Here is a 26,321-nt window from a genome sequence, read left to right as displayed (position 1 = left end):
GGACCTTCATTTTTAGCAGGTACCTCATCTGACCCTGAGCGGCACCAAACTTTGATATCATTTGCCTTATATCAGATGTTAAACTTACTCGTGAGTGTAAGTATATCTTTAGTCATTTCAACAAGCAAAGAGAATATACCTTCAACTTCTGTGTCGTAACCTTCCTGTGCCACTCAGTCTTTGAGCACAGGATCTGCTTTGCGGTGGTCATTGCCTGTGGAGAAAGCTATCGTGACCAGGTCCGATCTCAGCCACATCCCTCCACTTCCCCATCGTTCAGCAAACGCTGACCCTAGGTAAGCTAAGTAAGGTCCTGGGTACCAGTTAAAGTACATTTGTAGGACACTGGACATGCTGGGGATGACAGGTTGCTGGATTTTTCTTGGGTTTTCATACTAATTAGTTTTGTGAGGTTGCTGGGGTTTTTTATTTTTATTTTTTAATGTTTATTTTTGAGAGACAGAGAGAGAGTGTGAGCGGGGGGAGGGCAGAGAGAGAGCGAGATACAGAATCTGAAGCAGGCTCCAGGCTCTGGGCTGTCAGCACAGAGCCCACTGTGGGGCTCCAACTCACAAACTCAGATCATGACCTGAGCCGAAGTCGGGGCTCGAACCCACGAACCCAGATCGTGACCTGAGCCGAAGTCGGACGCTTCCTCAACGGAACCACCCAGGTGCCCCTGCTGTTGTTTTTATGAAGATGCCCTTCTGAGGACGAGGAAGCCCCCAAATTATTTTATTCAAAGCTCTTGCCTTCAGATCACTCAATTATAGCCACAGAACGGCTCTAATCTATCAGATATCAACAGTAATATTACACATTTACTTGTCTGCCATCTGGATTTTTAGACTCATGAAAAGCTCTCATATCTGATGATTCAGTATTTCCTTACTTTCTGTTCATGTTAAAACCATCAAACAGCGAGTATTGGATGACTGGAGTTGGCAGAAGCCTGCTCCGAGCTCCCTGGATAACTGTCACCATGCCAGCCCCCTTCCCCTCTGCTGGGGCTCAGCCCTCAGCGAGCGAGGTGGGGCCCGGGCCCCCGCAGCTGTCAAGAAACAGTGTTCTGCACCTCATGTTCTGGGATACAGTTTCAGATTTTACACTAAATACCTCAATGTATACTTATTTGCCAGATCATTGTTGAAGGGCCCTTTGAGTATTGGTGCTTTGAGGAGGTCAAAATGTCCTTGGCGTCTCCCTGACCTGGAAGGGAGTAGTGGGCCACGTGCAAGGGGCCTCGCGAGGGCAGTGCCCTGGATGCCCAGCGCATACCTCTAACCTGTGTCACTTTGTGCTTAACTTTTAGTGTTCTGTCCCCATTCCCCCTGCACGCCAGCTCCTGGTAACCACCATACTCCTTTCTGCTGCTGCGAATTTGACTACTCTGCATACCTCGTGGGTGGGAAATCATACGATATTTGTCCTTGGTGTCTGGCTTAGTCATTGAATATAATGTCTTCACGGTCCATCCATATCGTAGCACATGTCAGAATGTCATTCCTTAAGGCTGAGTCATATCCCATTGTACGTATATTCCGGTGTACATTTTCAACATGGAACCTGACCTTCCCCTACCCCCCCACCCCCCCACCTTGCTTGCTCTGAGAAACAGTTGACCATTCTCTCTTCCCGTAAGCTACCTGGGTTATTTTCCCCAAGAATTACTAGCTACAGATTCAAAACCGGCCAGAAGTTAAAATGATTAAAGACCATTTTCACTTCAAAGGTTAACATTCCTCTTTTGGACATTTAAAGGCACGAATAAGTCCTTACGGGTTCGCAGTAAGCCTTTTCTTTAAAAACGAGTTCTGGAATATAGCAAGACTGACGTGGTCCTTTCAACACACCTGACACAGAAATCTCTGTGAGTTGTAATATTTCTTACCGTTGAAAGTAATTTTGCCTTTTCATGCCTGCATACTTGGCCTGTTTAAAATTACTTTATGCAGTCGTATAACACAAAATTTTATTTGAGACTTAGCCTGAATATTCCCTCTAACCAAAATTCGGAAAGCATTTTGCAGTGCGCACAGGAGGAGACTTTCACTAAAATGAGGAATCTGGAATGTATGAATAAACCAGTATGTGATAAAAGGGAAATGAAAAGGACTTAAATGGGCTTCCCACTGGTGGGATTACCTCATGTCAGCCAATTCTGCCCCAGATTAAGAGTCTGCACACATAAATAAAATCCCCACAGAAAATGTGAATACCATTTACAGCTGCTGCTAGCACACAAAATACTGCTTTACTAGGCTATAAAAATATATCCTTCACTTTGGAATTTTAGTCCAGCCATCGCCTTTCGTAGCTTAGAGTAGATTTCATTAAAGTCGTTCTGCCACACTTCTTACAGTTTTAGAAATGTATCAGTAACTCACAACGGCATGTGGTCAGGTATTGTCCATTTAAAAGTCAGCTCATTTTCCTGTGGCCTGTGAGTTCTTCAGTTGCTTTCAAGGAGCGCAATGAGGAAGCATAAGGTGACATCATACAGGCCTCAGATGGACCGTCACAGACGCTCACGTCTCTTTTCAATATGGAGATCCACGTGCGGGTTAAATAACGCGCGCCAGTTTTCCGAGCGCATCCCCATACGGTTGACCCTTGAAGAACACGGGCTTAAACTGTGCAGACTAAATTCTATGTGGATTTTTTCCCCCAATAAATACAGCCCAGTACCATAACTGTATTTTCCTTCTGATTTTCTTCATAACGTTTTCTTTTCTGTAGCTTACTTTATTGTAAGAAGACAGGATATAACAGGCGTGCCTGGGTGGCTCAGTTGTTAAGCGTTGGCCTTTTGGTTTCAGCTCAGGTCATGATCTCACGGTTTGGGAGTTTGAGCTCCACGCCCAGCTCTGCACTGACAGCATGGAGTCTGCTAGGAATTCTTTCTCTCCCTCTCTCCCTTCCCTCCCCTACTCCTGTACTCACTCTCTCTCTCTTTCTCTCTCTCTAAATAAAAGTGAAAAAATTAAAAATAATACAGTATATAACATACAGCAAACAAAATATGTGTTAATCGACTGTGTATGTTATTGGTAAGGCTCTTGGTCAGCAGTGGGCTAACTTTCAGTTAAGTTTGGGGGGAGTCAAAAGTTCTTTTTTTTAAATTTTTATTTTTGAAAGAGAGAGAGAGAGAGACAAGGGGAGGGGCAGAGAGAGAGGGAGACATAGAATCCCAAGCAAGATCCAGGCTCCAAGCTGTCAGCACAGAGCCCGACGCAGGGCTCAAACTCACAGACCGTGAGATCATGACCTGACCCGAAGTCAGATACTTAACTGCTTAACCGACTGAGCCACTTCGGTGCCCCGGGAGTCAAAAGTTCTACTCAGATGTTCGATTGTGTAGGGGGTCAGTGCCCCAAGCCCTACCTGTTCAAGGGTCGACGGGACATTCTCTCATGTAATCATGACCTCCCCTTCGTATTCTCTTTGATTTCATTTTGACCAGGAAATGGTTGTTTTGCCTTCAGAGCTACATTTCAAGAGTCTGGAGCCCACGGTGTCTCCATTTTCTCATGCTGATGGGGATAGTAACAGTATCTTCCTGCAGGCTTTGAGAGCGCTGAATGAGTTTAATGCCGCAGAGCACTTAGCATCATGCCCACCCTGGCGTGCCAGGTCAGTAAGGGTCCCGAGTCTTAGGCTATTCTGTATATCATCCCAGTAGGTCTGGTAGAAAATGGGTAGTTGCCAGTGGAGGTGTCGGGCTGTTTTCCCGTTCATTGGCTTTGTTCCCATTTTGTCCTCCATGATGATGACCCCTGAAGGACAGCTTCACTCACGTAGCAGGGGTGCATGAATGTGTCAGCCAGACAACAGACAGGGGGACTGGTTCCTCATAAAGCCTCCATGTAATTCTGAGCCACAGCTGTGAATTGGGCAGCATGTTCCCTGCGGGTTTAATACCCTGATCCTTTGTCATCTAATGCCTTATCTTTTGACCTTGGGCATTTAGGAGGTGACCCTTCTTACCTGGACTCCCACTGACATTGGCCACAGTTAGACTACAGAAATCAGCTCCTGTTTTTCCCATTCCATCGTATCTCTGACAAATCTTTAACATTTTCTTCCTGTTTCTTCCTGCAAGCAAATGTTTACGTTCTATATCCCTGCTTCACATTGTAGGAAAGACAAGAAGACATTAGTAGAAGTCTCATGGTAAGGAAGGAGTGGTAACCATTCCCCTATATGCCCCCTAGAAAGAAAAGAGAGTTGCTGAGAATGGACCAGAATCTTAAGAATGAGGGAGGACAGAAGTGATCTCGTTGCTTGTCTGCTTGCCTGCCCGCTTCATTCCCTCGTTCACCCAGTATTTATGGTTTGTTGTTCCGAGCCAGGCCCTGTGCTAGGAACGTATGTCAGGTGTTGCCCCTCAAGTCGATAATCCTTTAGAAGACAAGGCTCTTAAGCAGGAAAAGGGTAATTGGCAATAGAGAAATACTGAGAGAGATGACAATCGTTGAAGGGGCTTAGCAGGTGAATTCAGTGCTGGTTGGCAGAGAAAGTTGGTCTCGGCACTTCCATGTGATTATGGTCCATGTGGGGTTGAGTGTGAGAAACATGGGGTTGCATGTTATCAAGGGCTTTGGCGAGTCTCTGGCCAACTCCTCTATAGCCAAGAAATGCATATGTTCAGGGGAAAAGGGCAGACTGATACTGTGCCATGAGCCCACAGACACAATTCCATTCATGATTTTCTCCTGGATGTTTAGGCCAAATCTAAGCCTTGAGATTTCAAAAGGGCCTATTACTTTCATCTTTATTTGTCATTAATTGTTTGGGTGACTGTAGAAGTAATTCATGTTTACTGTGTATCTATTGGACGATAGAGGAGGAAAAACTTGATTGGTTATGTCTGAGTAGCGAGATAATTAATGTTTTGGAGTATTTACTGTCTTTCCAATGAAGTGGGGCGTGTACCTCTAATACATCGTGAAAATTTTTCCGAATTACCAACTGCGTTTCAAACCTGGTTTTCTTGGGTAATTTACTTACTCACTGTTTCTGTATGTTGTAGGCTGGTTCCAGTTTTATGCGTTTATAAACAAACCGTGGTAAACATAGTTGAACTCGTTCAAAGTAATCTCCTTTAGTAACACCCTTATCCTGTCCATCTCCAATAAGGTGGGAACTTTGGGAAGGGAAGGAAGAATCATAGAGTAATACATTGCTTGCTTTTTTCCATAATACCCCAGCGCCACCAGCCACACTGACTTATATATTTGCCCGAGGGTCTCAGATATGCCCTGTTTACTCATGTCTGGGGTCAGTGCTGGATTTGAGGGACATCTGTGGAACCAAAACCAGACCAAGGAATCATACGAAATTTGTAAGAAGCAACCAGAAACTGGCTTGACTCCTCCCCCAGGGGTCAGACTGGCCCCTTTACCAATAAAATCAAGATAGAGAGAGGGCTGGGAGACCCTAGGACAATTCAGAACATATTTACAACAATGGCCCCTGTTATTTTGTATCCAGGCCTATCAGAAATGTGGGAGTTGTCCAGGGGAGAGGGAGTGAATGTAGATTTCTAGTCTGGCACTGTCACACCATAAGCCATGTGACCTTGAGAGAGTAGTCAAACATTTTGCAAAATGAAGATTTGTGATCAGGAAGGCCCCTTCACCTCCAGTTTTCCCAGAGTCCAAGGCTTTGGATTTACCAAGGCCTGATTCACTTGACCGAGTGATTTCGCTTTGGGATGTCAGCATCTCAGTGGCCCATTCATAGATCCTTTCTTGGTCATCCACGACTCACGGATCATGATGTGGTACGCCCATGACCGTGACAGTGACCTCCCTCCTGCCCTCCCATTTCACACATTTATGCCCCTTCCACTGAAGCATTTTCTTTCGTCCCCATCTAGAGGAAATGTAAGCATTTGCTGTGTTTCTTTTTAATTTCAAGATTAAAACTTCAAAAACGTCCAAGAAAATCCTTCCTTTAAACATTACTTCTGAGTATTGAAGACAGTGGTGCTTCAAAAATGGAAAAGATCAGTTTTTCTGAGTGGACACAGCGGCAGAGAATTTTGTGCATCTTGTGAGTCTCCTTCCTTTGTGCTGAGCTGGTGGTTAAGTGCTGTTGTTGGAAAGGGAAGACAGCACCATCTCTGTTTTAAATCAAGACGTCTTCCCCCTGAAACTTAAGAAAATCACAACCACAACTTCTCATTTTCTCTGCAGAGAAGTAAAATAGCTACCCTATGGAATGAGGTGGGGAGATGTTTGTCTATCTTGTAGCTCTTCTGTGTGAATGAGCCAGCCAAAAATAATAACATTAGTGTTAGTGGTTATTATTTCTAATTAGTGGAGAGTAAATAAAAAAAAAAAACTGCGTGCTTTTTGCTGATGTAAAAATGGAGATTTCTTCAGTCTTTTTGGTCTCATGAGGATGAGATAATTAAATAGGAAATTAAATTGCATATTCATAATTTCATAAAGAATGCTCTGCTTTTTCTTTTCAACAATGAAGGCATATATAAGTCTGTTTGTTTTTTTCCATAAGTGATGGGTGAGGCATGTATTTCTGGTAAGATTCCGTTACCAATGTAAAGAGAACATCCAAATCCTTTTTATTCTCAATTGGAATTTCATTTTAAAAATTTAAACTAGAGTTATTCCTTAGTAATAATTCAAAAGAAATATTTAGATACAGTTAGGGTAGTTCTAATTGAGTATTTTCTAACAAGAGTAGTTTTCAGGAATATAAACGGTCATGAGCAGGTGATACCGTGTCTTATAAGCTAAGTTCTTTATAAAGATTATTTGTAAAACATAAATATTATTTCATCTTATCTAAGTATTCACTTCCAGAATCAGTTGGCTTGCCCAATTTCCTCCCTTCCCCTACCCCTTCCCACACTTCTGTTTTCCTATTTTTTTTTCCCAGTTAGCCATGACCTCCACAGCTACGTATGTTGTTCCTTGCCGGGTTTTTTTCAACTGCCCTGTTTGCCATATTTCTCCCCAGCTTTATAAGAGATGTAGTAACCAGAAGCATAGAGAGAATGCCATATGCCACCACTGACCCACGGAGTCACCAGTGCCAGGGTACCTTCTGTTGACGTACCTTGATTAATTTGGCATATAATTCTTCCTTTTCAAGTTAGGTTTGTCTGTGGTTTAGAGATCAGGTTAAGTCAATCTGATTTGAAATCAGGATATAAAATCAATGAAAATCATTTTAGAGTGTGAGCTCTAGCCTTTAGCAAAGATTATCCCATCATTTCATACGGTCATTCAGCACACATTCTCTGGGGGCCTGCTCTGCACCAAGTATAGTGTTTAGTACTAAGTATACAAAGATGGACATACTCAGGGTCCCTGCCTCCCACTGGGTGTGGGGGACAAATCATGGTCTTCAGCCCACCTTCCCAAGATTCTATGGCTCCATCCCTAACCAAGTACCCATGAGCAAGTTACTTCTCTGGCCCTCTGCTTCCTTGTCTTGTAAATGACGTCGCTTTCGTAGGTTCTCTTTAACGCTCCTTTTAGCTGTAAAATTGTCAGTCTCTAATTATTACTGCGTGGCTCACCATCTACATGTTGCAAAAATAAACCGGGGACTTCAGGGTTTCTGGTCCTGCATATAAGAAGTTTGGAAGTCACTCCTTTTTCCCAACAGCAAGAAAGAAGCCGAACAGACTGAAAAATCAGCAACTCTTCTTGGATCCGTAAGAGAGAGGAGGACCCAGGGCAAGCCACTGCTCCTAGGGTTGGAGACATGGACAGGCCAGTACAGGGAATTGGGACTCATGGGAGTAGAGACTCACAGGCAACTCAAGAGAGCAAAGATAGTCTCTGCCACCAAGGCTGCCAGAACAACTGGACGGCCCCATGGGAAAAATATAATAATAATAATCTAGATACAGACCTTACACCCTTCACAAAAACTAGTTCAAAATGGATCATAGACCTAAATGTAAAACACAAAACTATAAAACAGCTAGATGATAACATAGGAGAACACCCAGATGACCTTGGGAATGGCGACGCCTTTTTAGATCCAACACCAAAGGCATGACCCATGAAGAAAAGAATGGATAAGCTGGATTTTGCTAAAATTATAAAACCCCTACAAAAGACAATTTCAAGAGAATTAGAAAGGCCGCAGACTAGGAAAAATATTTGCAAAAGACACATCTGATAGAGGGCTGTTATCCAAAATATACAAAGGATTCTTAAAACTCAACGATGAGAAAACAAACAACCGAGTAAAATATCTCAGCAGACACCTCACCAAAGAAGATACGCAGATGGCAAATAAGTAAATGAAAAGATGCTCCACGTCATGTGGCCTCAGGGAAATGCAAGTTAAACAATACGATACCACTATGTGCCTATTAGAATGGCAAAAATCCCAAACACGGACACCACCAAGTGCTGGCAAGAGTTTGAAGCAACATCAACTTTCATCCATTGGTGGTGGGAATGCAAAATGGTACAGTTACTTTCCAAGACCGTTTGGCACTTTCTTACAAAACTAAACTTACTCTTACTATACAATGCAGCCATCACGCTCCTTGGTATTTATTTACCCAGTGGAATTGAAAATGTCTGTCTACACAAAAACCTGCACCTGGATGTTTATAGCAGCTTTGCTCATAGTTGCCCAAACTGGGAAGCATCCATTCCGTGGGTGAATGGGTAACCAAACTGTGGTGCATCCAGACAATGGAATATTATTCCTCACCGAAGAGGCATCAGCTCTCGAGCCTTGAAAAGACACGAAGGATCCTTCGATGCATATTACCAAGTGAAAGAAGCCAACCAAGTGAAAGGAGCCAAAAGGCTCCATACTGTTTGACTCCCAACTATCTGACATTCTAGGAAAGGCAACACTAGGGAGATGGAAAAAGATCCGTAGTTGCCGGGAGAGGAGGAGGGAAGTGAATAAGGCAGAGCATTGAAGATTTTCAGGGTAGTGAAAATCCTCTGTGTGATATTCCGATGCGAGATGTCATTACACATTTGTCCAAACCCATAGAATGTTGCGAACCTTAAGGTAAACCACGGACTGTGGGTAATGACGATGAATCAAAGCAGGCTCATCCTTGGTAAAAATGTCCCCCTCTGGTGAGTGCTGTCGCTCATGGCGGACGCCACGCATGATGTAGAGGCGGGGGACAATGTGGGAAATCTCTGTCCCTTCCCCTCAGTTTTGTAGTAAAGCTGCTTTTTAAAAATTAATTCCCTTTCAAAAGTAACGATGAAATAACAAGGGGGCAGTCCACGAGGTAATGCTTAAGAGCTTCTGTCTCAAATTAAAATTTCTGAACCTCCAGTAATATCTGCCTCTTCTTTTCCTGCAATTTCGCTCATGTGTTGTTCATAAATCTGGACTCTTAACGATGGGGTTTTGGCTCCCTGTTAGGTGAAATATTTCATTTAACTTAGCCAAAGCCGGACTCCAAGCAGCCTGGGAATTGTTAGGCGGCTTCCCCTTTTCCCAGTACCTCAAGAGCCTCTGTACAGTTCCTTTTTGTTTATTTTTAGGGAGAGGAGGAGTTGTTTTTGACTCCCCTGGTGATGGTTAGGTGGCGGTATTATCTATTTAGCTGAAGCATAAGTTGTGATTCGGCCCCCGCTTTGAAGTGGAAACATCAAGAATGGCCCATCAGCGGAGTCCAGCCTGTTTGAGCATCCACAGGCCTGATTTCTGCTTGTAATCTGATTACGGGGTTTGAGCTGTTCCAGCCTGCAGCCTCCTACTTTGCGTTGACTATACTTTTCAAGGACACGAGTGCCTGATTGCTGTAGCCCTGTGCTGTGAAGAATCTCAACCCAGTTTTGCTTAGACGGGCTGAAGGCCGTGGCTGGTTGAGAATTAAGCTGGAGAGCAGGCTCTGTTACTAAACTTTCCATGTGCAACCATGTTCAGAAGCCCAGAGATTGCCAGCTATCTGGGAGTTTTCCAGTTCTCTGAGAGACAAGGTAAGGCAAGAGAAATAGAAATTGCACGTATGGGTTTGTTGTATACTCTGATGAAAGCCTTTGTAGCTTCCAGTTTACCATATATTCTCCCGTGTCCAGTTAGTTATACAGTTTCCTCGAAGGACACTTTAAATATCTAACGGAGTGTATGCATTGGCTTATCTTGTGGCTGAAAAATGTGGGTTTGTTTGTTTGTTTCCCCTAGTGTAAGTTACAGAGACTGCTAAACCACTGTAGCCTCTCTGCAGGAAAAATTGCAAATTCAGTTAAAATGTCCAAACTTGGGATCACATTCTGGACGTGCTGTGCTTTAGCTAAAATCTTTTTCTAAACTGAATGCTACATATACTAAATCATTTCCAGTAGACAGTGGTGTTTGTCTTTTTATGGAATCTTCATGTGAACACTGTTGGGAACAAAATGCTGTTTTTGTAGTGGCTTCCTTTAGAGTGCAGAGGAAAATACATGCTTTCCGTTTAACTACTGGAGTGGCATCACAGATTCTGATCACTGATTGAAGAAAAGTGAAATGCTCAAGTTATTTTGAGTGGCACATGTGAACTTCAGGCATTCTGTAGCTAAGTCTTTCCCAGCACAGACATACCATTAGGAAGTGAGTCGAACAGGCCTCAGAGTCAGAAATTTTCTTCTATACCACTTGATAGTTTTTTGAACCGAGTTCTCACACATAGCCAGATATGTGAATAATCAGGAAAAAGCCTAGATGTTTAATTGGCATTATACCTTGCATTTTATTGTATATCTCTAGTGGGTCACAGTTTCCAAATTCCGGGATCCCGGATGTGTTTTGATGGATAAGGGCATGTCAGCATCTGGTATATTTTCGTACCTCCTTTTCTTCTGGCCCCCAAATATTAAACAGTAAAAGGTACTTGCCCCCAAATATTAAACAGTAAAAGGCACTTCCTTAGAAGTCTCTGTAAGTGGTCTGCTTGTGGTTTCCTTGGTGGACAAAGGGTTACTATGCCAAAAGCTGTAAAACAGATTACTTGCCATTAGACTGGTATAAATTTGTCTGTGCCTGGTTTTGATTAACTGGTTCACCCGGATGTGTGTTTTTTTCTGCATGGCTTTGTTACCACCTGTCTTTACACGATACATATCTTGACTTCAAAAATAAAGAAAGTAGTTAATTTGATGTGTTGTTATTGTTTAGATTTTAAGGAAGGCAATAAAACCAGCAGAAGCATTTCCTCTGCTCTTCAACAGCCCCTTAAATGCACACAGTCTTTAAAGGTGTCTCAAATACATCAGGCAGTGATGAGTTTCAACGTTACCTTGACCAAAATTGTTTAATTTTTTTCCTCCTTTTTTTTTCCTGGAGTATGTAACTATGCCATTCAGTATGTATTTGCTTTGAATTATTCTCGTAGCTATAACAAATTTACATGATAGGATTGAACTATGTCAGATTTTTTTTTTATTTTTGTTTTTATTTTTTTCACCCGCAGAGTTATGTTGACCACATTTCAGGAGAAGGAAAAAAACCTTGCCTAGGTTGTGGAATTTGATTCTTAGAAGGTGTCATTTTTGTATTCATATTTCTTGTCTGGTTAATGGTTTCCTTTTTTCTTGTTATATGTTCAATGGGACTTTGGAGAATTTTTTTCCCCACTGGAGATTGTTTTTTTAACTTATTATGTAGTTATTTCATTGTTACCTTATTTCTTTCTCCTTAGATTTCAACCAGAAAAACTTAAGCTTCCTTGGATTACCAAGTCAAAGAAAAGTTCCAAGGTAAAGTGGTCTTTGCTCAAGACTCTTAGGATTTAGAGATTTGTGGTAGCTTTTAGAATTATTCTCCTAAATTCCTAATTCATGAGTTTGAATGTTTGGCAATATGTTTTCTCCCCAGAGTTTGATTTATTAAAGTATATGAAACAAGCTGACCTAATTGTAGATTCAGCCAGAAAAGATTCTTTTTGTATTTATTAATGTTGTTTATGGGAACTATTTGCAGAGCAGATATAATTTTGAACCTGTAGAGGGCTACTATCTTTTCTTTTTTTTTTTCATACCTGCCTCTAAGCGTGGGATGTCCTTTTGCAATCTGCCCATTAAGTAAGAGAGCTTTTGATTTTTAAAGAAAAGATTTAGCCTTGTGCCTCTCTTCCCTCCCTACCCCCCCCCCCGCACCCCCCCCCCCCCCCCCCCGCCCATCCCTCCATCTGTCCAGTGAGGTCCTGATGTCTCTTAACCTTTCTGCTCTTCGGTTCCCTACAAGATATTATGGGTACTAATTTGATTTACCTAATGTGCTAAAACTCTATGATATAGAATCATTCATATAAGCTTTGTAAAAATGAAAGTTTGTGCCAAACAAGATAGCTGTATCTCAGATGCTTCTTAGCAGATCACTGTCCCTAATAGATGTTGAAATTTTTCAAGTGGAGGCACAAAGTTATTATCCCTAAGACATACAGGCATAGACCCCAATGTACATTTCATTATGGTAGAAGGACCCAACCCTGATCTCCCCAGCCTTCCACTCAGATGCACTTCTTCCTAATGTATCCTGCATGGCATTGCCTCCTTACTCTAAAGGGTTTGCATTTCAATGGTTTTGAATAAACAGCTGTCTAATCACTGTCCTCATCAGGCTGAGCCGGGCTCTGCATTTGAAAATGGGAGCAGGCATCTTTCAGGACACACTAGATGAGATAAAGAAAGCCTTGATGGATTTGATCCACATCTTAGTATCAAGTCAGCTAGAGTTGGCTGTCATCAGTAAGGCTGTCTGTCTTATTTGACTCAGGAAATCTTAACTTTTCTAGCGCTTGACAGAATCTCCCCTATTTCTTATCTTTGTCCGATAGCATCTAAGCCTTATATCTTAGTTCCAGCTACTACAACAAAATACCATAGACCGGCTGGCTTAGAAACAACAGAAATTTATTGCTCACAATTCTGGAGGCTGGAAGTCTGAGATCAGGGCGCCAGCATGATTGGGGGAGGGCCCTCTTTCCATCTGCAGACAGCCAACTTCTTGTATCCTCACGGGGTGGAATGAGCTAGGGAGATGGCTAGGGTCTCTCGGGGGGGGGGGGGGGGTTGTTTAGTTCTATTTGCATTGAAGTGTAGTTGTCTCTGTGTCTCTTTTTATAAGGACACTATTCTCATTCATGAAGGCTCCATCTGACGGCCTAATCCCCTTCCAAAGTCCCCACCTTCTGGTATTATCGCTTTTGGGGGTTTGCATTTCAACATACGAATTTGGGGGAATACAGATGTTCAGACCACAGTAGCTTAGTCCCCAGTGTGTCCCCGGGCAGGTTGGTTTAGCTGTAACAGAGCTAACAAGTGACTAAGAAAAAGGAAGAGGAGGAAAGCATTGCTTTGTAAGGATAGCAGAATGAAATAGTCAGACATTTCAAATATGGTGGGTATGATCTCATATGTCCCTATTGAAATTATGGCCTCCTTGCTATGGATCCTAAGTGTAAAATAGGATTAGAGATACAAGAATTCGCCTCCTCCAAAGCAGTCTAGCTGACCAGACACCACAGGTACAAATATGAGGTAGTGAACTTTGATGATCTTGTAAACGTTAGGAGAAAGGTGAGCAGATTGTAGAGAGCCTTTCCCAGCGCCGGTGCTGAATAATCACTGTCGTGGTATAGCCCCATTTTGTGCAGTAATAACTGCAGACTATCCTGTTCTCACTTTAATACAATTTCCTCTGGTTTCTACTGCTGGCATTTAAGTAGGTTAATGGGACATTATAAAAAATTGTGGACGTGGGTAGCAATCTCTTCTTAGGTTATCGAAGCAGAGGGAAGGAGGCAGAGTATGGAAAATTTAGTGCTGAAAAGAGCACTGTTTCAGAGGAGATGCAGACCAATAACAAATCTAAAAGGTGCTTCTTTCTTGATAGTAGAAACTTTAAAAATGGAATTCAAACATTAAGACCGTAGCATTTGCTTTAGTTATATATGGAGAGCTGGTATCATACTGAAGTGCAGAACCATACTTGTGATTGAGCTGTGGCAACCACCCGTGCCTACAGAGGCTGTCGGGTAGAGTCCCCTCATCCTGGGGATGGTGAGAGCACGGTGCAGCATCCAGAGCTCAGTGCGTTCGAGGTACCCATCATGTGAGTTGGGCTTGGGCTCCGCCAGTCCCACCGCTCTGGTGCCTCTGACTCAAAAAGGTGAGGAGGAGATTTATGTTAGGGCTCCCTGGGGTATTTGTGTTTTATAAGCCATTAGATGATCAGAAGACGTTGCTCATTCACGAATGTTCCAGAGTTCTTTACTAATGTGTCTTGCCTGCATTCTCACCGCTGGCTAGTGCCTTGGGTCTCGAAAGTCCAGGGAAAAGATGTGACTTTTTCAAAGCCTGGTTTCATATTGGTTTAAGGGGTCCTGACTCAGTCATAGCTTTTCTAGCATTCTTGAGTCAGAGCTCCACTTTTCAACCCCATGTGCCTTATTCTTTCTATCATATGTTATTCTAAAGGTGAAGAAAGGAGAGGTGACTGGCTGGCTCCATCTGTAGAGAGCATGCGGCCCTTCATCTCAGAGTCGTGAGTTCAAGCCCCACGCTGGGCGTGGAGCCTCCTTAAAATAAATAAATAGATAGATAAATAGATAAGTAAGTAAGTAAGTAAAAAAATAAATAAGTGTGAAAGAAGGAAAGTGGGGAAGGGAGGAAGTTTATAACTGATATTATGAAATATGTGCCCTTCTAATTTTTCTCAGTGTTTGCAATGCTCTTTGCCCATATCACATTAAAAGTGTATAGCGTGTGTATGTAAAATATTTCAGAGTGAGTGTAGAATACATTTGAAGTATTTTATTGTCGCCATTCATTCAACAGATATTTATTGATTAAAAAAAACCACTTTTATAAATCAATAATTTGAAATAAGACACTTATAATATGTTCTCCAAATAAGAAACCAGGCTACCTTGAGAGAAAACAACTGAAGTACGTAATATAGATTCGGTACCCGGTGGGACGGGCACTGGATCAGGGGTTTCTTCCTTGAGGAAATGACCTTAACCTGAGTCCCAGAGCAGGAGGGAGAGGAGAGAACTCAGGCAGACAGACCAGGTGAGGAGCCACGAGAGCAGTTCCCAGCAGCGCTTGCGTTTTCCACTGGTTTCTGACCAGCCACGGAAAGGCTGTACCTTTCATTGGTACAGACACAGTTCAGCTTTGTTTCAAGAAAGTAAGTGCCGGGGGAGGGGCAGGGGAAGACTTGGAAACCCCACCATGAAAGTTCAGAAAAATGTTTAACTAGAGAGCAGTTTATTAGTCTTTATTAGCGGTTTTTTGATAAGCACAAAATGGGGGAGGGGGACTATGCACATGTCTACTTTTGAAAATATGAGATAATATTTGTGCCCCAAGGTCAGTGGCCTAAGAAGCTGAATACTTCAGGATTGCACCGTTTTTTTATATGGAATTTTTTCCCTAAGATGTTAGTTTTGCAAAGAAAGTACAGAACTTTATCAAGGTATTTAAATAAATAGTTAAATAATCAATTACAATAGCATGCCATTCCTTAAGTGGGGTACATTTCTACAGTTACTTAATTTTGTAGGTTTATACTAAGTCATACATCTGAATGAAATGCCAGAAAGAATTATCACTGCCTTAGGATTTACTGTTGAGAAGTCAGTGCCAATTCCACTTTTCTGACCTACGTGGGTATTCTAGAATCTTCAAGCCATCTGGAGTGTGGTTTATAAAGACTACTTACTCTCAAGACTTTTGTGTTAAATAATATGGATACATGGCAGTCATATTTATGAATATAAGCCCTACCACATTTGTCAGCAATAACTAAGATTTTAGATGAGCTTGGTTCTAGAAGATGGATGGTGTTACGTATTTTGGAATGCGCAGCAGCTCTTTGAAATGTAATTTATGTGCAGGATATAGAGCATTCATGTGCCCCACTTACAGAGATGCACAGCACTTTCCTCAGTCACCTCTTGGACCTTTATGGACGTGCACCCCTACATGCGGAAACACAAATGGAGGACAGCCCATAGGGAAGGTCAGCTTTGCACTGACCTTCAGCCTTTCCAAGGCTGTTGTTCACCTCTCTGGAGGTGATCGTATCACAGGAGAATATTGGTTTTCCTGCTTCTACGCTGGGTTTTCTTGCTGCACAGTGGCAGCTCAGTCTGTCTTGCCCAACCCCAGGCCCACTCCCATGGAAGCCCATGGGGTTGGCATGCAGCAGCCTGGGGGCCTAGTGTTAGAGTGGGAGCTGGCTTTGTATCTCGTCCTTGGGCAGATCATTTAACAGTTTCCTAGTCTGCAAACCGAGGATGATAATTGTTCCAGTTGGTGTGCTGGAGCCGACTTGCACCTCCTCCTGAGAGCGAGTTTATGCCTCTCTTTTAGCTGTGAGTCCAGTGAGTCCTGTGGGAAGCTTGAAAATCAGCCTTAGTGGGGGTATTTATGCTATCAGCAAAGACTGCAAAGCATATGCTTAGGGGAAGGGGGTGGGAGAGCAAGACTAAGGAGCAAGTTTTTAAACATTTATTAGCACAGCACTGAGTAGTTCAGGCCTCACAGGGTCTTGCGAAAATAATTAAGATTATGCTTGGAGTATGCCTAGTTATAGAAGAAGAGTACATAGTAAGTGCTCAGTTCTTCTTCGCTTTCATTTCCTCCTTTATTCCAAGGCTCTTTTCATGAGCCTCGCAGACCTGTCCACCATGCTTTGATTTCTTGGTACTTTGAAGGCATTTGTTATATAATTTCAACACTGGAGGAAAGCATGCACATAACCTAGACAAGTTGCTGATTTTCTGAGGAAGAGATTAGAACACAGAAAGGGTGAGTGATTAATCCAAACTTACACAGCTATGATGAGTGGCTCTAGAAGAGGTTATCAGTCCCAACCAAGGCGTCTGGCTGGCAGCTCAGCCATGTTTTTGCCCCCCTGACACTACGTCACCTGCCCCTGCTGACGTAATTCTTCAGTTGCACAAAAAAAGTCCTATAAATAGCTATAACTATAAATGACTATAAATAAAACAGCTCCCATTTAACTCCCCAAAATAAAACTTTTTATGTGTCGTCTACATCCACCTATTTAACTATGTATAACAGCTCATTTTCGTTTAGCATTTTTTTTTTCACTTAATATCGTGTATCTTGATTCAAATTGACTTTAAACATGACTAATGGAATAATTTAATTTCTAGCTTTCAGAAAGAGTTCTTGCTTGAAGATAAAGAACAGCGCACTAACTACAAAGGAGGAATCAATGCTAAGCTTTTAACTGCACTTCCCAAAGGTGAGACTTTCTCTAAATGGTTGACCGGTGTCCTGAGCCTGTAGGTCTTGTGTTGCCTGATTTCCTTGGAGGGGGACTGCTTCACTGATCTCCAGTGTATACTCTTGTACGTGTCCCTTTCCGTCTATTTCAACAATTAGCCTCAACTAAGGTAGCTCTCTTCCTGCATGTTGAATCTACACCTTTCTACATGTCCCTTCTCTTACTTTTAGGCATTCTTGGGTTTTCCCTGGAGGCTGGGGGTGGGGAGGGTGAGAGAGGGAGCCGGCACAGACTCAACCTTCTTCATCTCTCCTACCTGTCACCTTCTCCGGGGACGGTGGGTTTTGCTCATAAGGCCTTTTCTTTTCCATCCGCTCGCTCCATTTCCTCCACCTCTGGGCGTCTGCCAGTGTTGCTGCATTTCCACTGAGTATGTTAGAGCTCCCTGCTGGGCAGCACACTGGCCTATCAATGCAGACTGTTCCACACACGCTTCCTTCTCCAAGTAGGTACTCACCAGTTCGATGAATTTGTATTTTCATTGGTAGAGATGCATGTGCACTAAAATATGTGCAGCTGTCACCAGCCAACCACCCCTTGTTTCGCCCGAGAAATGACATAAATGTTACCAGATCTTTGTTGCCCCCGACTGTAACACTGGCACAGCGTGGTACCGGCTCACAAACTGTCTCCATCCCAAATGTGCTGGGTAAACCTTACTATGGAAGAAACAGATTTAGTGGAAGATCCGATATCCGATTTTTTTTTTTTTTGGCCCTCTGAAAGAAAACAAAAACAAAAACAAACATAAGATCAAACCTAAAAGAAATTAGACCAGAAACCATATTCTTTTAATAGAAACTAAATCTAGTGTAAAAGGCCCACTGCTAAATGGGCGTATATCCTGAGGAATTGAATGGATGATACGGCTAGACAAAGTCTGATGAGGTCGGATATTTGCAGGTCCCCAGGGATTTGGCCTTGTGGAGAAACTTCAAACAGGGACATTTTGTAATTTCCAAGTACTTACAAAACTGTCGAGAGGAAGACAGGCTTACCCCACGTTGCCCCAGAGGCCAAAAACAAGAATAACGTATTGAATTACAGAGAAGTAGGTGAGATTTCATACGAGAGAGAGAATTCTGATAGTTCGTGGGGCTTAGAAATGAAATGGCCTGTATTATCATCTCTTCGGCTCCCAGTAGCTGTTCAAGGAAGGTCATGTGCTTCCATGGGAAGGACACATGCTGTGGGTTCCTGCCTGGATGGCATGAAATGGAAAGGTCCTTCTGATTTTTTAGACTCTGTAAAAGAGAAAGAAACTCAAGCTAATCTGAGTCAGACTTAAAATCTATGAAGATGAGCCAAACAAAGTACTGCTAAATTTGATTTTAGCAGTAGCTTCGAAGATTGGACTGATTAGACAAAATTCTGTAGTAACAGCTGCTTTACTCGTCCTCCTGGCCTAGCCCAGGTCCTTTCCTTGATGAACGGTAGTACATGCAATATTGGGATCAGAAAAATTAGAAGCAATAGATGAGATGCGAGGTCCCTTCAGGCTCAACAGCTTATAACTCCATATGTGCCAAAATTTAAAAACACGTAAGTTGATTAACCAGTTTCACCAGAAAATGTATCATAATTGGTTATAAAAATGTAACTCTTCACAAAACGAAGATAATGCCATGCATTAATCAGAGTTATGTTTCCAAATTCACAAGATCTTCGAAATGTGCTTTAAAAGTGTCAGAGCCCCTCCTCCCCTGAATTCCATGTAAATTCCCCACCGTCTTGTCTCACGTTGTGCACTTCATGAATTCGGGCAGGCATGTTTGGAAAGACCCGCGTATTACCGGTGATCTCACTCCTCCATGTTAACACGTCTCTTGATGGCAGCTCCTGGCAATATAATGGTAAAAATAGGAATTGGTTCCAACTGTTTTAATGGCATAGAGCTTCATGTCTGTTTACACATTTCCAGCAGTTGCTTTCCATTCATTTAGTGAGGAATTCTTGCTTTTGTGCAAATGAGCATTAAAATGATCATTGGCTTTTCTCTAAGGGGCTTCCTTTAACTGTGTATCACACGCAAGTTATCCGATGACTAAAAACCTTTACCTGTGCAAAGTTTATAATATGGAAATAGATTTTCCACTTAGGAATTGTGAAATGAACCAAATACATTACTTCTTTAATAGCTTTAGTGAGCTATAATTCGTATAGCATACAGTTCATCCATTTACAGCACTCAGCTCAGTGGCTGTCAACATATCCATAGAGTTGTGCATCCAGGGCCGCCGTCGGTTTCGGAAAGTTGTCATTATCCAAAAAGAAGTCCCACACTTCGGAGCCACCACCCCTCTCCCTTATTCCTCTAGTTTTGCAATGACTTATTTTCTAAGCTGCTTGTCTTTATATTAGTGGCTGCCTTCCGAGTGTAAAAGTTGAAGTGCGTTACTCCTCTGGGAAGTCAGATCAGTATTCAGGACATTCTGGGTCTGGCCTGTGCTCTTAGCCTGTCAAATGCAGGCTGGGAGAGCTCTTGGCAGTCCCCTGCCACTTATATTTCTTCGGAAGATTCTACTGTACTTGGGTTTAGACGACTGGACTCGACAATAACTTTACCAGAAAGCCTGCTTCTCAGGGCTAATTAAAGAAACTGTATTCCTCAAGAAAACTACCCAGCAGACCAAATCATCCTGAGTATTGGCATTACATATTATTATAAAGCATATTAGGCAGTTAAATAAAATATAAATTATTATAGCTCTTGGGGCGCCTGGGTGGCTCAGTCGGTTAAGCATTAACTCTTGATTTTGGCTCAGGTCATGATCTCACAGTTTTCGGGATCAAGCCCTGCATCAGGATCCATGCTGCTTGGGAGTCTCTCTCTCCCTCTCTCTCTGCCCCTCCCCAACTTGCGCTCGTTCACTCTCTCTCTCTGTCTCAAAAACAAACAAACAAACAAACCTTTAAAAAAAAAGTATCAGAGCCCTGATGTCAATTCCCCTTAAATTACCTTACTTGGAAAATGACCATCCCATTCCCATCAAAAAGAACTAAAGAAATAGACTCACAGAATCCATATTGCCACAGAAGTACCATTCAGAATTACTCAGACAAGGGCAGAAGACTAAAATAGCAGGTATAATGAGGGATAATTTAGTGTATGTTAAAGTTTTAATTAATGTATTTGAAGGCAAAGTAGAACATTTATTACAACAGAAGTTAGATCAACAGTGCCTATTATGTATTGTGTATTAGATGATGACTAGTATTACTGTTACCTGAACCATTTCTGATTGTGCATATTCTGCCACAGCATATAATCAACTGAATTATGGCTGCTTAATCCAATTTTTAAAAACATTCTTATTTCCTATTTTTTAGGAAATATACGTTGAAGAGTTTAGAGGGAAAGGGATATCATGCTGCCAACTTATTCTCTTTTTTTTTCCTTTTTAATTTTTTTGCTATTTATTTGTTTGTTTATATCCAAGTTGGTTAACATATAGTATAATAATGGTTTCAGGAGAGAATTTAGTGATTCATCACTTACATGTAACATCCAGTGCTTCTCCCAACAACTGCCCTCCTTAATACTCATCACCCATTTAGCCCATCTCTCCCCCCCCACCTCCCCTCCAGCAGCCCTCAGTTTGTTCTCTGTCGTAAGAGTCTCTTATGGTTTGCCTCCCTGTCTCTTTTTATCTTATTTTTCCTTCCCTTCCCCTATGTCTATGTGTTGTGTTTCTTAAATTCCACATGAGTGAAATCATATGGTATTTGTCTTTCTCTGACTGATTTCTCTTAGCATAATACACTCTAGTTCCATCCATGTTGTTGCAAATGGAAAGATTTCATTCTTTTTTTTTTTTTTTTTTTTTTTTCAACATTTTTTATTTATTTTTGGGACAGAGAGAGACAGAGCATGAACGGGGCAGGGGCAGAGAGAGAGGGAGACACAGAATCGGAAACAGGCTCCAGGCTCCGAGCCATCAGCCCAGAGCCTGACGCGGGGCTCAAACTCACGGACCGCGAGATCGTGACCTGGCTGAAGTCGGACGCTTAACCGACTGCGCCACCCAGGCGCCCCGATTTCATTCTTTTTGATTGCCGAATTATATTCCATCATGTGTGTGTCTCTCTCTCTCTCTCTCTCTCTCTCACACACACACACACACACACACCATGTTTTCTTTATCCATTTGTCAGTTGATGGACATTTGGGCCCTTTCCATAATTTAGCAATTATTGATAGTGCTGCTGTAAACATTGGGCCGCATGTGTCCTTTCAAATCAGATAAAGGGACATCATGCTGCAACTTATTCTTAAATGGTTCAGAAAAGTTGACATGTAAATATGTGTACTTGCATGCATGCATATATACACATCACACACGTAAATACGTGTATGGAAAAGGATAAACGTAAACCAAATGTATTGAGGTGTTAACATGTTGTGAAGCATGTCTTGATTTTTCTATAAGTCTAAAATTATATAAAAATTGTAAAGGAAAGAAAGCTTTTGGTAGATCATAAGCAATGATAAACTGTATTCAAGATTATCAATCAGAAGATGCCTGTGATAGTGATTTATGTGGAGGTCTTTATGCATGAAACAACACAGAGGCAACATAGATTTCCATAGCTGGGGTGTCTTCCCATGATTTCTTAGTATTAGCTTTTGTTCAATGTTTTATAATAAACCTGACCAAAAATTCAAGTGGAGGGCCTAAAGAACACTGCAAGAGCCCAAAAGAGGTTTGTTTTTTGGTTTTGGTTTTGGTTTTCCTGGAAAGGGTCAGAAAAAGTACGCACACATCAGCAATTCAAATAAAACCTCATTCTCTTTTATACAACTGAAGTGTTTTCCCATGGGCTAGATATACTAGGGTAATTATACTTCATGTTTGTTTTACTAATTTTACTTGTAAATTATAGTCTTGGGAAAGGAAGCTTCTCTGTTCTTTTCTCTTCCACATCATTTCTTTCCCCTGTAATTTCACATCTATTGGAAGGAAGCAAATCTTGGTAACTGAAAAATACATTTGTTAGAAAGAATAGACTGAGCAGTAATTTGTTTGCGTAAGGGATTTTTTTTCTAAAAGATTCACTATGGATTTCCACTAAGAATGAATAAGCTTGCTGATACATTTGCTTAATTATTTTTAAAGTAATCTCTACACCCGACATGGGGCCTGAACTCACCACCCTGACATCAGGAGTCAGATGCTTTACTGACTGAACCAGCCAATGCCCCTAACTTGCTGGTACATATAGAGTATGGTTTGATTTATGACTTCATTTCAGTCCTCGGTAAATAATCAAAGAGGACTGTAGGTTATAAGCTTGAAACAGTTGTTTTTTTTTTTTTAATGTTTATTTATTTTTGAGACAGAGACAGACAGAGAGCATGAACAGGGGAGGGGCAGAGAGAGAGGGAGACACAGAATCCGAAACGGGCTCCAGGTTCTGAGCTGTCAGCACAGAGCGACGTGGGGCTCGAACTCACGGACCGTGAGATCATGACCTGAGCCGTAGTCGGATGCTTAACCGACTGAGCCACCCAGACACCCCAGAAACAGTTTTGACTTCGAATCTAGATGTGGTTTGAGTTCGAATCTAGATGTGGTTTGAGTTTGAATCTAGATGTGATTGGAGAGAGGAGCTAGCTAGTGGTGTCTGTTAGTGGGATAACCTAGAACCTGGGCATCCAGGGGACAGGCTACCGTCCAAGGACAGTAACTTCCCCGGGGCTCAAGGGGGGACTTTAGAAACAAATGGGAGCATTTTTGTGTCACAGCAACTGGTGATGATTAGGCATTTGTTAGGGAAGCCACGGACACTTAACACCCTGCAGTACAAGGCTCACAATGAGGAAAATTTTCACCCAAAAGGCCGTTCACACCCCCATGGTGATCTGTGCTGTTTTAGAGCCAGTCAGTGAATCTGTCAACCTGATGAGGTGCACCTGAATGTCTGCTATATGCTATCCTAAGACATACAAATGACAGGTTCATTAGTGAGTTGCCTGGCCTGTTTTGTCCAGAAAAGGACAGAGATCACCATGAACTTGGTTTACCATCCTCCTTTCTCCCACTGCCCCAGACTTCTTAGGGTTCAGTTTCCGTGATGAATGACTATTGTGACCATCAGCCTGTTCCCTTCTCATAGTCTTTATAGAATATTGAGACGGGTAGGGAATGGCAGTAGGAAGAGTATAGTTCTGTTGGGGGTGGGGCATTGGCATAGCCCAGTTCCTTCTAGAATATGTGAAATAAAAAAATGACAGGAAGCAATTTGTTACTTATCTTTCTCTCTGTACTGCTGGGATCTTTTTTGGGGGAAGAGGATCTTTCTTAAAAAATATCTTTAGTTACATTAATTTCTATAGAAAAATTTAAAAACTAAAAATTCAATGCAATAAAAGTGATTTTCACAGTCTCAAGTTGAGATTACAAAGTAGATCATAACTTTTTCCAATAGAAGTTATAGGACACTCTTTATGTTAAATTGATATTTGTATCCTTGTCTTGGTCCATTTGGGCTGGTATAACAAAATACCATAGACTGGGGTGGCTTCTAAGAGAGGAGAAATGTATTGCTCATAGTTCTGAAGGCTGGAATCCCTAGATCAGGGATCCGGTGTGGCTGGGTTCTGGTGACTTGCAGACCGCCAGCTGCTCATTGGGTCTCACATGGGAAGCGGTAAGTTCTGTGGGACCTCTTTTAGAAGGGCACTAATCCTACTCGTGAAGGCAAACAGTCATCTCCGAAAGGTCCCACCTCCTAATACTATCGCTGTGAGGATTAAGATTTCAACATATGAATTTGGTGGTGGGGCGGGGCGGGGGACACAACATAAACATTTAGACTAGAGCATACCTAGCTGAAATGCTTCGGGTGGAGGAAAGTTAAATGGCGTTAGGCTGTGCAAGACCCTATTATACTCTGTTTCTCAATTAAGAGTGTGATGCATTGAGTTTGAAACCTACTTTTCAGAGCACTTGGAATTTGGTTTCAATAGCTTCTTGAGCAATCATATGAAAAAACATGACCCCTTTCTCTTCTTGGGGCTTAAATAATTAATTGATACTCTTTGGTTTATATCATCCTTGAAAACAGTTTCAAAATCTGCACTACCGGTCGTTAAAGTTTCTTCACCATAATCTCACTGGAGCTAATTGGTTAAGTGGGAAGCTGTTATTAGTCAAGTTTTCTCAAAAGGCTGCATGGCGGGATGCACCATTATCATTATACCCTTGTCTTCCAAATAAGAACATAATTAACTATGCAGAGAAAGTATACCCCTGACTCCAGCCACTCTGTTTCCTGGGAAAACCACCTGAGGGAGAGACTTTTATGAAGCCAACTATCTCAACAAAAGTCAATCTGACTAAAATTTTAAGGTGGTTATCATGTAAAAATAAATAAATAAAAACTAGGCTTGTATCTCTGGAGACAAACGGCAATATAAAAGGGGTGTGTGTGTGTGGTTTTGACTCATTACTAAAAATGACCACTTTAAAAAAATAAAATGGAAATTGAAGTAGCTGAAAGTTAAATTCCAGTATTCAGGGGCACCTGGCTGGCTCAGGCGACTCTTGATCTCAGGGTGGTGAGTTCGAGCCCCACGCTGGGCGTAGCATTTACTTTAAAAAAAAAAAAAAAGGAAAAGAAAAAATTAGAAAATACTTAAGCAGTCCAGTGTGCCTCCTTTGAGTTTCTTCTTTGACCCAGTCTTTCTAAATTCTATGGGCCGCCAGGGCTATCAGCGACTCTGTGGTGTTCCTGGGTCCTCGGTAGGAACCACTCAGATGAGCCTTCGTGAATTCATGGGATTGAGGAGGAAGCGAGAAGAGAGACCTTTATTCCCCACCAAATGTGTCCATTTCTCCAAAGAAACAATGATTTGGCATCTCGGTGATATCCTTGTAGTCAGTATCACACGGGACCCTCCTTACCTCAGCAAAACATTTGTCTGCTCATCCAGTGTCTCCAAGAGAATTGGGGTAATTACCTTATCCATCATCTACCCAAATTATAGCAGGAAAACCATTGTTAGCGTTTCCTTCCAGCGAAAGCCGGTGAGGGGAAGCTTAGGAACCGGCTTAACCTAAACTACAGTAAATGGCTGTCGGCTGCATTAGGTACCACTGGGAACACAATCCGGTCGTCACAGAGCTCTCTAGGTTGTGTGATAGGACCAAATAGTGTGAGACACGTGGTTGGAGCTTGCTGATGGGCATGTCGAGGTTCTTGTCCTTGTGTCTACTTTTGCAGACTTTCGAAGTTTTCCGTAATGAAATGCCATTAGTATTGAACCTACTAACAGTTAAAAACAGATAGATTCTGCTTGCTGAAGAGATCTTAATGTTCAGGCTTCCTCAGACTCTCCTGGATGGAACAGAACTTGTTCCTATTAATCCATTCCTTACTCACGGTTTTACGCCTTAGCGCAGCCTGTGAAGTGCGTGTAGGTGCATCCCATTTGGTGTCTGCTCTTTGGCACTAGAAGACAATCACCAGGAGGACAGGAACTGTGTCAATTTTGCATATCACCGCTACATAGAAGCCAAGAACAGAAACATTAGTTCAATACATGTAGGTTTCCCGAAGGAGTGAAATGAAGGCATGACAACTGAGTACTGGACTATCTTCATTCTTCTTTGTTTTATTTTAGTTGCAGAATTAAGAAAAATCTTTGAACCAAAGAGGAAAGAACTTTTAGAAATGAAAAGGTAAGATATGTCTTGTACCTAATTAGAAAGTCGAAAAGCTTGGTGAAACAGTATTCCCTTTTCCCTTAGAATTGATTTCCGTGGCTCACTAGGCCCTTTTTGTTGTCTTGCACAGAAAAGAAAGAATCGCCAGGCGCCTAGAAGGAATTGAAACGGACACCCAGCCCATCCTCTTGCAGAGCTGCACGGGGTTAGTGACCCATCGCCTGCTGGAGGAAGACACGCCCAGATACATGCGAGCCACAGACCCGGCCAGCCCCCACACCGGTGAGCATGCCCGCCTGGTGGCCCGTGATCAAGCAGGCTGCCCGAGATGTTCCACAGAGGCTTTTTTATCCAGTGCTATTGGAAAGTGAGATACTC

The 26,321-nt window shown here is 42.2% G+C and overlaps 1 protein-coding gene across 18 annotated transcripts in view; it reads left to right on the top strand.

The window, feature by feature from the left end:
* The window catches only part of SVIL (supervillin), a 231,519-nt gene that overhangs the window by 118,551 nt on the left and 86,647 nt on the right, over positions 1 to 26,321 (top strand). For 5 of the 18 annotated variants that reach the window (XM_053895220.1, XM_053895221.1, XM_053895225.1 and 2 more), the window contains 4 exons: positions 11,651 to 11,708; positions 17,141 to 17,232; positions 25,901 to 25,958; positions 26,074 to 26,225. In XM_053895220.1, coding sequence (XP_053751195.1) covers positions 25,951 to 25,958; positions 26,074 to 26,225 — 160 coding nt within the window. In that variant the 5' untranslated portion in view covers positions 11,651 to 11,708; positions 17,141 to 17,232; positions 25,901 to 25,950. Of the gene's footprint in view, positions 1 to 9,817; positions 9,951 to 11,650; positions 11,709 to 17,140; positions 17,233 to 25,900; positions 25,959 to 26,073; positions 26,226 to 26,321 lie in introns of those variants that run through there. The other 13 variants (XM_053895216.1, XM_053895215.1, XM_019465220.2 and 10 more) reach the window with 9 other exon arrangements.

The sequence above is a fragment of the Panthera pardus genome, unplaced genomic scaffold, assembly GCF_024362965.1.
Source record: "Panthera pardus isolate Hobbes unplaced genomic scaffold, ASM2436296v1 HiC_scaffold_6, whole genome shotgun sequence".
Lineage (NCBI taxonomy): Eukaryota > Metazoa > Chordata > Mammalia > Carnivora > Felidae > Panthera > Panthera pardus.
The sequence above is the reverse complement of the archived record's forward strand: the minus strand, read 5'-3'. Positions and strand labels throughout refer to the sequence as shown.